This window comes from Primulina tabacum, chromosome 13, assembly GCF_025594145.1.
Source record: "Primulina tabacum isolate GXHZ01 chromosome 13, ASM2559414v2, whole genome shotgun sequence".
In the NCBI taxonomy this organism is placed as follows: domain Eukaryota; kingdom Viridiplantae; phylum Streptophyta; class Magnoliopsida; order Lamiales; family Gesneriaceae; genus Primulina; species Primulina tabacum.
This window is the reverse complement of record NC_134562.1, coordinates 28,025,992-28,036,716: the sequence shown is the minus strand read 5'-3', so window position 1 is coordinate 28,036,716 and position 10,725 is coordinate 28,025,992. Positions and strand designations below refer to the sequence as shown.

Sequence of the window (10,725 nt, the reverse complement as noted above, 5' to 3'; positions counted from 1 at the left end):
ACTGATTTAAGTATCGGAGTGGCCACGCCGGACATCCCTCCGACGTCCATTCACTTGGTTATCTTCTTGGACGCATGTCATTCTATTTGCCCGAGAAAGAAGCTTCTGACTCAAATATACCTTACTCTAATTTCCTTCATTATCTTGATAACAGACCCAGAGGAGCACACGACTCGGCTCATCTACTTCAACTGGATCAACTGGATCGCATCAGTGATATATTTGTATTAGTTTGATTTTGTATTTGCATCTAGGTATGTCCAAAGTATTTGTACAACTTAGATTTTGTAATTTAATTTTCGATTTATTGATAAAAACACATGTAATTCTAAAACTAAAATTCAATAGTCTATAAATAAATTTTAAAAAAGGGTGATTTAGAAACTTATCTGTTGCTTAATTATTATATATATATATATATATATATATATGTGTGTGTGTGTGTGTGTGTGTGTGTGTGTGAATTAAAATTTAATATTCGAGAGCCTTCTTTATGTTAAACCGTACGGGTTATAAAGTGAGGAAAATGTAATAAAAAGTCAATAAACTTGTCATGCAGGAAATAACGATTGCCAACCGCCATGCGCCGCACCCAATGCACGAAGAAATTAAATAAATTTATCATGTCTACTTATGTATTATAACTGCCACAACCGTTTATTAATTATCCTTCCACATTTTAGATAACAAAATGGATGTGGTTGTGACGGCAACAGCGCCTCTGCCGGAGCCGCTGCTATCTACGAGCATCCCCGTTAACCGAATTGTACCACCGGTGACTCCGGCCACCGCTATCTCCACCCTTCGTTATCCTGTTCCTTGGTCGACTGGCCTCTGCGATTGCTGCGACGATTTTAGCACTTGTAAGTATTCTTCATTGATTTTCAGATAAAGATTAAAAAAATTGTGATATGAGAGAGTAAAAATACTAATAATACTCGAGTATGATTGAGAATATATAGGGATTTTGTCATATAACATTTTATATATCTACATATATATATATGTACATATATATATATATATTACAGGTTGCTTAACATGTTGGTGCCCATGCATAACATTTGGTCGGATTGCTGAAGTTGTCGACAGAGGATCCACATGTAATTCCCCATTCTTATTTATCCATATATTATAAATAAGTTCTTTTTGTCGAAATTTTTTTTATTACTAACCAGTAATTGTGTAGAAAATTTAGAAATTATATATTAAAATTAAGAATTTTGAAGATAGTTTTGTACACGAACTTTTGGCAATTTATGAGAATAATAATAATTCAAACTGGATTATTTTTCGTTTTTTCGAATTTAGGGTGTTCTATAATTTTTTTTTTTTAAAAAAAATCAGATCATGAATGATATCTTCATACGTGGTTATATTCTATACTCCTGTATGTCTATTTTAATAGAAATGTATATATATATATATATATATTATGCACGCTATATTCCCTACATTTCGCATCTGATGAAATATTTATTTTGATCAAAATTAGAGTTAATTAGTTTTAAAAATATAAACAATTTATCCAGCTTGTGGGGTGAGCGGGGCTTTGTACTCGGTGATACTGTGCGTGAGTGGGTGTTCTTGCTTGTATTCGTGCTTCTATCGATCAAAGCTGCGGGGACAATATTTCTTGGAGGAGAGCCCATGCGCAGATTGTTGCGTCCATTTGTGCTGCGAGACATGCGCATTGTGCCAAGAATATCGACACCTCCAAAATCAGGGATTCGACTTGTCTATAGGTACATAAGTTTGTTTCCATTTCGATTTCGATTTAAACGATTTTTTTTATTCCACCCCAACATTTATTTCAACTTTATCAATCATAAAATTGGGATCAAGGAATAAATGTTTCATTCCGTTCTCATTCTTTATGAAATCGATAATACAACATGTGATAACAGTTGTGGATTCTCACGTCATAAATTTTTTTTTTACCATTCTTTTCTAATTCTCGTTCCATTCCGAATTTGAGATTATCTTCCTGCATTATTTGATTCATGTATATCAGCGTAGGCCCCTAATTAGTATAGTAACTAATCTCATTTTCCAAATCGAGATTAACTTCCTAATTCTTTTTATATTTATTCTTATTTTTTGGGTCATATAAATTTGTATGAAACCCTTTTCGACATTATAACTTATTATACTTTATTTTATTTTTGGACAAATATAATTAATAAATGTGAAAAGAAAAATGTAGGTTGGCATGGGAACGTGGAGAGGCAGAATCGAAAGGCTGCAATGCCTCCGCCAATTCAGAACACCATGAAGCGATAGACTCAAGACCAGATTCAATTCGTACCCTTTTCTTTAAATAAATATATTTTATGACTTTAAAATGTATGTTCCTCCTATCAATTTAAAAAAATATATGTTTTAGTGTTTAATTATTTTAACTTGGACTCCATTTATTTATTTATTTTTTTATAAATATCAATGAATTATATAGACTTGTTTTTAGCAATTGGGTATGAGATAATTTATTCTTTGGTACGTTTAACATGATAATAAATGATCGAAAAGATGTATAATTTATTAATTATGTAGTATCCGATATCATCTCATCGATCACACCAAACATTAAATGACGTTGATTTTCAATGTCAATAGCTTAACATGTTTCCAAATTTGTTCAAAGATCAGGTGGCCGTTCATGCTCTTTCACGATCCCTTTTTTTTTTAATCCATTAATTTTTCCCGATCCTTCATTCTTTTTTTCCAAATTTGTAATGTCCAAAATCCCAACAGTTGAACTAAGATTTCAAACTCGATTGGGGCATTACGGCTGAACAGAAAAAGATGTACTACAACATTAGTAAGAGTTGGTTCAAAGAAAATACAATACAAGCAAAACGGAATTTCTGAGATAATAGTAACAAGTAAAATTCGGTCGCCTGCTCAAATTTATGATTATTCAAGAGCCACTACAAGAAAGGGAGACATGCATAAAAATAGACACCAGAAATAACATTTTGCCGGCCGTGAACTTGTTTCTAGCTCGACATCATATGGTCGATCGATTGAAGAGCTTGATTAGCAAAGAAACGAACATCAACATCAGGGTCCTCAGCAAGATCTACCAGGCAAGGGCGTATGGTTTTCTCCACCACCTTGGAAAGTAAGATTATGTTTCAGGTGCATGAATGAAACGAAAGAAAAAAGGGAAAAAAAGAGATAAAATGGATTCAGTTTCACAAGGCGAACATGCATTTTCATGCAAGTGAAAGAAACAGATAATGAACTCACCGGTTGATCGACGATGGGGATCATGGATTGCAAAACTTTAGCCACGTTAAATTTTATGTTTGGTACCCTGCAAAATACAAGTAACTCACAGTTGATTATATGCGTAGAGGCTTTGATTACACAATCATATTCATAGATAATTTTGGAAACTGGGGTTACTTGTCTTTTGATGCGGTAACAATGACAGGCAACAATTTGGAACATGTTATCTCAGAGCCCATAACAGGAGCAAGCAATGAAATTGCACGAAGAATGGTCATTCGATACAGGTAGTGTGCGTTGCCTATCATCTCCAACACCTGCATGGGACCCGTTAACGAGGCCATGAATGCACATTCATGTTATATCTTAAACCAGTGGCGGAAATGGCAAAAATTCTACAATTTTACTGCAGAAATATGTAATAGAATAAAAAAGGTAATTCATTTTGCTCTCAAATGGCCAACAAATTTGGTGACAAAATGACAGCAGAAATGGCAACCAAGAAACTTCTATTTGTCTGAAAGAGGGGAAACTGGAAATATGTTTTATTCCATTTAAATGCTTGACCAATTTGCCTGTGAAGTTAGGGCCATATGTCATCCATGACTAACTCAAGCCATTCTTCAATTAAGCCATACACGGTTTATCATTCTCACGAACAGCTCTTCTTGCCTTGATAGGCATGAGTTCGTTGTGGCTCTCTCCTTTCTATGTTCTTTGGGATCTCACAAAAGAAGACATCAGCTTGTTAATTTTACTGAGGGGTTCAAAAAACTTGTGCGTAAAATAAGAAACTGTAACTTGAAATATTACCATCTCTTGGCTTCATGTACAAGCCACAACTATAATTTAATCAGTCATACATGCAGAAAATAAATTGAAATACCAGGCTAGCAACTTCAGAGGAAGCAGAAAGAATAACAAAGCAATAATTAACATCATCAACAAACCTGTGGTACAATATGCTGCATTGCCCACTCTGGACCAAATTCTTCAGCGAGGCGTTTCAGATTATTAGCAGCAGCATCTCTAATCGAGTGAACCTTTACATAAACAAAAAGGAAGACATTAACGGTCGTCCATTTCAATGGTTTTACCCATTGATGTACGTTATTAGTCCATGACAAATGTAAACAAATGGTCTATTAAGAAAAAAGAAAAATGGCCAACCGACCTAAAAGATTATTATTAAAAATAGAGAAGTAAAAATCGTTTTAAAAAAGAAGTAAAAAAGAGGAAATTATTAAATCAATAGATGAGTTGAAGTGAACAGAAAATCTACAATGGGATGGTTAAATCTACACATTTCTCCTGGATGTCTCATCATGTAACATTAAGTTTGACCTCACTATTGCCATGACATCATTCTTCCAAAGTTCTCATGTAGATTGGAAAACGAGAAAATACTATCAATTTGTAAAATAACTTTACACATTAGACGAGCATAATCCTAAGAAAAAAAACACCAACCTTGTCCTGTAACCACTGCATGCAAAGGGCACCCAATTTATCATCAAAAAATCCAACACCCAATTGACTAGCCAATAGTGGTATATATTCTATGATGGCTAGCCGAACTCTCCAATGCCTATCCTCAGCCAGCTCAACAATAGCAGGTAATAAAGACTGAGAGAGCAAATCAATCCCAATAACCTGCACGCATCCAGAAACAGGTATAAAGAGTAATATTTTGAAAAAGCCATACAGGTGAAGAAGTTCCTTTAACAAAAGAAAAAATTTGAAGGAATATTACACACCTGATTGACTTGATCTAGCTTGCTAATGATATTGAGGCGAACATCAGGAAATTCGTCTTTCAATAAAGAAAGAAAAATAGGAAGAAGTTGTTCAATAGTTGCATCCTGCATTATCAACAAAAACAAGACCTCAATTTTTAAAACCCACTGTAATTGTCTGCCTATATTATTACTTCTTTATTTAAGAAATGTGACTCCAAGAAAGTAATAAATGATATATTGAAAAACCATGAAATTGACAACTAAGGAATCACCGATCAGTTGAAAATTTTACAACACAAATTATAAATAGTGAGCTTAGAAAGGAGAGCAAATACCACCCACATCCATATCCATACAAATACTATAATGGTGACTAAATCAAAATTCATAGGATGCAAACAGGGCTAAAACATGTACGAGTGTCTTAAGAAAACAGGGTATTTTTATTCCCAAAGACACGGCAAAGAAAAATACGCATTGAATCTTAACAAGACCCTACAGCTCCTTCACAAGAACCAAGATCAATCTGCACACGACTCCGGCCTCCAAGATATAGGACAATTGAGACATCTTGACTCAAAATTCAGGCAAGCCAATGCTGACTCAGGTGAGTGTCTTGGTCTGACCAACCAACCGTGAAATAGATTTGATGTGAACGAACAAAATGTATACATTCTCCAGGTCGAATGACAAGGAGTTACCAACTAAAGATATAGAGCTATCTATGGATAGAAATTGTTAATTGTTAAACTGGAACTCTGTCAAAAACCATGCATATGATATCAACACAAAGTGTACATAACTACAGTGAGCATAAATAGCTGAAGCAACCGCAGGGTTAAGATCAATAGCCATGGGAACAAGCAGGTGGATGTGGTAACATATGCAGAAACACTTGATGTTTAGCGTAGCCGATCATATGGAACTATGAAGCAAAAAGAGACTGCCATTCCATCTCCGCACACATGCAAAGATGCTCAGATAACATAAAACAATATGCCTTTAGTTACTAACAATGTTACTTAAAATACACTGGAGCTGAAACTAATTAGCAGTTCATCGTGAAACAAGAATTTGCATCAACGGCATATTTCATCAACTTTAAGTTGCAAACTGATTTACCTTTCCCAACACAGGAGCCATTCCCATAATGACAGATGCCAAAGCAGATCTCACATGTTGTGAGGAATCAGATGACAATTCCTGCAAGTAGCAACTTTTATTAGATAGTAGAAAGCAATTACATGAATCAAATATTCATCAGCTATCATTAAAAAAATACTTCAGGCTCCTACCTTCACACAGGGAAGAATATGCTGAATAGCGAGTTCAGGGTTAAGAATCCGACAGAACTTGGTAACTTTTCCGGCAGCTGCTATACGCACTTCTGCTTCATTATCTCGAAGTAGGCGAACATAAGCAGGAACCAAATCTGTCCTGAAACATATAATCAACGGTATAATGCATCATTTCATTATGAGAAACACTAGTGACGTGATTAAAAAATTAAATCACAGAAAAAATTAACATATTCAGTTAAACTTAGGAAGAAGACTTTCATAAGAAAACATATACCGCTAGACACTCCATAAACAATTAAAAGGGACATAGAAACATAAATGACTATGATAACAGTGTCCACATTAACAATTTTTTATTTTTGGCATCTTTCCTTATTATGCAACTTTGTTGTAGCTAAACATGAATAGTTAAGATACCATCTACATGACGAGGAAAACATCACTCCCGTTGAAAGTAATCTCAAGGAAAAATTCAGTTAAAATACACAGAAAGAAAATTGAAAAGCACCGATTTGCCAATAAGTTTGTTACTCTACAGGCATAAAAAAGTCAAGTGCGTCATGAGAACATATGGATAAAAATTAAATAGGACCAGTGGAGAACAAGTATTCTTAATTGAATAATAGCAATAATCATAAGTTTGTTATACATGTCCATACAAACACACACGGCCTCATACATGCACATGTAGCAAGAAGAAAGAACAAAAAATTATTTCTGATAATGTAGTCAATCTACTTTCCACATACCATGTTGATTACCCTGTAAACAAATTAAATGTAACAAGAAGATATTTGTATTAGCATCAGGCAGTATAAAGAACCAAGAACGCGTCAAGAAAAATGAAATATAAATATAATAACCTAGTAGGCTCAGGTCCAACAGCCTCGCAAAGCTCATACAACTGGTTGGCAACCATGTAGCGAACACGCCAAGACTTATCCTGATAAACACAATTTTCAAGCATGTTAAACACAAAGGATTGTCCACAAGACTAAGAAAAAATACTTGGCATACAACAATTATAGAGATCAGAACATTAAGAAGTTAATAAGTTCAGCACTGATAATAAAAAACGGTAAAATTGTACCTGCGAGAAGTTGACAATTACGGGGAGAATATGTGCAACACAATCTTGAGGTTCCAACAATTTTCCAAGAGCAGCACAGCTCTCCACAGCTAGTAACCGAACAGAATCTTGATCTGAAAAGAGGAATCATGAATGTTAAAACTTGTTTGCAGCCAGCAATACCCACCATATTTTGTATTCCGCATTGTGTAAATTGATGCTTGAAGCTGTCACTCTAATTCTTCATTCCAACTAACTTACTTAAAGTACTGTTGATAACAGGGCATGAACAAACAAAAGAACCATTTTCGAGATATCAGAGCATTTGAATACCCTAAACATTTCTGATTATTTGACTCCTTTCATCACGTTCCTCATTTGAAGACCAATAGACCACATTCAATTTTCTTGAATATGATTTAATCATTCTTTAGCACGAATGGTGCACTTCATTCTGCTCACTTTTAATAGAGATTCCAATTACTTCCTTATCTTATTCTACTTCAAAAGCCATGTATGCTAGCATGCAATGCTGATCCCAAGTTAGTATGCAAGGCATGAAGAAAAAGGCAATAGATTTTATTTAATATTCACTGAACAATATTCACTTTTGTTTCAAACTAGAGGTACCTTCCTTCTAATCATGATATCAAACCTCAATAGATTTTATTTAATATTCACTGAACAATATTAACTTTAGTTTCAAACTAGTTGTACCTTCCTTCTAATCATGATATCAAACCACTCCAAGACCATGAACTGCCGCCAACTTTCTGAGAATCAACCCATTTTTCTAGAGTGACTAAGCAATAAATCTCAACAAGCTCATAAAATGGGTACTTTCAAAGCAATGAAACCAAGTACCTATCTTCAGTAACTAATTAAATAAATTTCAACAACTGACAAAGGTGGAGGCCATTTAGTTTAGCCTCAACTAGAAATATTGCAGCAACACCAAATAATTCCCGTGGAAAAATCATTACATGTAGGAAACTATCACAACAATTTGTAGTGCATTCTCATTCTGTTGAAATAACTCTGATTAATCTTGGACAGGCATTATGAGCATTCAAAATTCAAATAATAAAAAACCATTATTTTGATGCTTACTAATATCTACTGGACACCATTTAGATACGTCAATATCATTAGAAAAAGCTTGATAAAATGATTGATTGGGGTAAATACAACAACCCAAAGTTTGTTTACCATCTTGTGTAAGATCCTCAAACATTGACATAATGTCTGTCTTGAGATGAGCAGGTTCCACAGTGGCAGCAAATTTTCCAAGGTTTGTTGCAGCAGCCCTTCTCACCATTGGCATATCATCTTGACACAACTGACTGTATATTGATCTCAACTCCGTCTTTAGCATATCTGGGGCACTTGGGTATGCAATGTGAAATAACCCACAAGCTGAAACCCGAGCGGTAAACCACTCACCAGCTGCCAGCCTCTGTGGTTCATAATTAAATAGAGTTCAAGCAAATATTTTTAGTAAAGAAAGATTTAATCTAAATTGTATCAGTACTTTCTCCATATAACACTTTACATGATAGAATTAAAAATCATAAGCAAAATACTTAATCATAACAAACCTTCACGAGAGGAATAAACCAGTCAACCAAATCACTTTCCCTCATCTGTGAACCAATTCTGCATAATGACTCCACAGCTTTGTCCCTCACACAGGTCTCCTCCACGGTGCAAAGCGTTTCCAGAGGAGGAAGCAACACATGTGCATGCTCCACTCCTCCAACATAGGGGATAAATACACCCAATTCCTCAGCCATAGCAAGCAATACCTCGTCATCATCGTCATTGTTCTCACTTAAAAATGGAATCAACTCTTTCCGGGTCCTCTCCTCCCCAAGTGCACGTGCAATTGTGGAAAGTCTACGGATAGAGTTCAATCGTAAATGAATGTCGTCATTCTTTAACTCATCTATTAATACTGCTATAGGATACAATGGCTCATCCACAGTCGACATTGTGTTTTCCTGGAGCTAAAAGCTTCACCACAAAAGTGAAAAAACAAAATGAAAAGAAGGGAAACGTAGGTAACATAAATCATAATCCATAGAATTAAACATAGAAAAAACCATAATCACAGCACTAGACTCCCTAAAACTTTATTAATTGATATTTTCTAGACATTTTAAAAAACATATGAAATCTTATGAAATTCACCCCCAAAATCCTGATATAAGAATCACTCCAACTTTCAACCGTGAAAATCCTAACAGAAGTAAGAATTCACACCCAAATCCTGAAACCCTAATAGAAGTAACTCGCCACTTTCATCAACCAAAATTCCATAATAAAATAGTCTGCAATATCGAAGACCATAAAATGGCAACATCTTTCTCCTCGTAACTTCTTAAAAGAAAACCTCCGGATCTAAGACTTTTATCCCAGAACAGAAATGTCGATTACGATTAAAAAGAAAGAATGAATGAAAGAAAGAAAGCTGGCAAATTTCATCCTCGCACAATCTATTTTTTAAACAATATCCAAACATTCTAAAAACAACCAAAACCAAATCAAATGCAAAAATCCAAGATCTGCTAAACAAAAATAAAAATCCAGGGAATATTACAGAATACAAGGAATTTCAAGCTCGTATACATAAAATATATCAATTCACAAGCATGATTACAAACAAGTATTCAGCCTAAGGAAGGTTTACCAGGAACAATAGTTTCCGGACGGCTCTTCTCAGATTCGAAGGATTTTTTAGAGAGAGTCTCTCGATCGCTGAAACAGCATCACTAAAATCGCTATTTTAATTTATTATTATTAATAATAACTAAAGTTGTTTTTTTAAAAAATTAATATTAATATATGATAATATTATTTTATTTTTAAATAACAAAATTAAAATACTTATCGTATTAGGACATCCAGGTTGTAGTTATAACATCTACCACTTCATAAAAAATAATGGGACTCATATACCTCGTGTATATTATATTAACTAGTAAATAGACATAAGCTCCGTACAATATTTTTTGTAATTCATTTGATTTATATTTAAATGAGGATCAAAATTTAAATATAATAAATAGTGATGGACTACACAGTAATTTCGATACATGAATTAAACAAATAAATAGAAAAAAGAAAGAGGAAAAAATTATGAAGTAGGAATTGAAGCCTACACACAACTTGATGATTGGGAAATCAAGATTCTATCCATTAAGCTATATATAATTTATATTAAAAAATTTACACTTTATTAATATATCTAATTATTAAAACAGACCATGACACTAAAAGTTAGTTACTCCACATTCATTTTAACATTAACACTAATAATTTGTAGTTTCATTGTCCACTCATTTATTTTTATTCTTATTTTACTTTAAATAAATATATTTTC

At 33.9% G+C, this 10,725-nt stretch overlaps 2 protein-coding genes across 3 annotated transcripts; one reads left to right on the top strand and one right to left on the bottom strand.

The window, feature by feature from the left end:
• The first annotated feature begins 672 nt into the window (after window positions 1-672).
• Window positions 673-2,376, top strand: LOC142523068 (protein PLANT CADMIUM RESISTANCE 11-like). Its single transcript, XM_075626706.1, has 4 exons — window positions 673-863; window positions 1,032-1,103; window positions 1,533-1,745; window positions 2,207-2,376. The coding sequence occupies exons 1-4, from the start codon at window positions 692-694 to the stop codon at window positions 2,281-2,283; spliced, it is 534 nt and encodes a 177-aa protein (XP_075482821.1). The 5' UTR covers window positions 673-691; the 3' UTR covers window positions 2,284-2,376.
• Window positions 2,377-2,792: 416 nt separating this feature from the next.
• On the bottom strand, window positions 2,793-10,152 carry LOC142522274 (uncharacterized). Of its 2 annotated transcripts, none has more exons than XM_075625525.1 (13): window positions 10,033-10,152; window positions 8,942-9,356; window positions 8,553-8,799; window positions 7,365-7,477; window positions 7,138-7,217; window positions 6,269-6,410; window positions 6,096-6,176; window positions 4,992-5,096; window positions 4,705-4,887; window positions 4,185-4,277; window positions 3,412-3,551; window positions 3,253-3,319; window positions 2,793-3,116 (listed from the first exon to the last, which is right to left on the bottom strand). In XM_075625525.1, the coding sequence occupies exons 2-13, from the start codon at window positions 9,332-9,334 to the stop codon at window positions 3,000-3,002; spliced, it is 1,761 nt and encodes a 586-aa protein (XP_075481640.1). In that variant the 5' UTR covers window positions 9,335-9,356; window positions 10,033-10,152; the 3' UTR covers window positions 2,793-2,999. The 2 variants fall into 2 exon arrangements, with proteins under 2 accessions (XP_075481640.1, XP_075481641.1); XM_075625526.1 differs by having other exon boundaries at window positions 8,942-9,349; window positions 10,033-10,123.
• Window positions 10,153-10,725: the final 573 nt, after the last annotated feature.

Excerpts from the sequence above, each read along its gene's own strand:
- LOC142523068 (XM_075626706.1), top strand. The coding sequence starts at position 692 with ATGGATGTGGTTGTGACGGCAACAGCGCCTCTGCCGGAGCCGCTGCTA. Across the intron at positions 864-1,031 it reads CTGCGACGATTTTAGCACTT|GTTGCTTAACATGTTGGTGC; the intron begins GTAAGTATTCTT and ends TATATATTACAG. Across the intron at positions 1,746-2,206 it reads GGGATTCGACTTGTCTATAG|GTTGGCATGGGAACGTGGAG; the intron begins GTACATAAGTTT and ends AGAAAAATGTAG.
- LOC142522274 (XM_075625525.1), bottom strand. The coding sequence starts at position 9,334 with ATGTCGACTGTGGATGAGCCATTGTATCCTATAGCAGTATTAATAGAT. Across the intron at positions 6,411-7,137 it reads GTTGGACCTGAGCCTACTAG|GACAGATTTGGTTCCTGCTT; the intron begins GTTATTATATTT and ends TATATGTTTCAG. Across the intron at positions 4,888-4,991 it reads AGCTAGATCAAGTCAATCAG|GTTATTGGGATTGATTTGCT; the intron begins GTGTGTAATATT and ends GGATGCGTGCAG.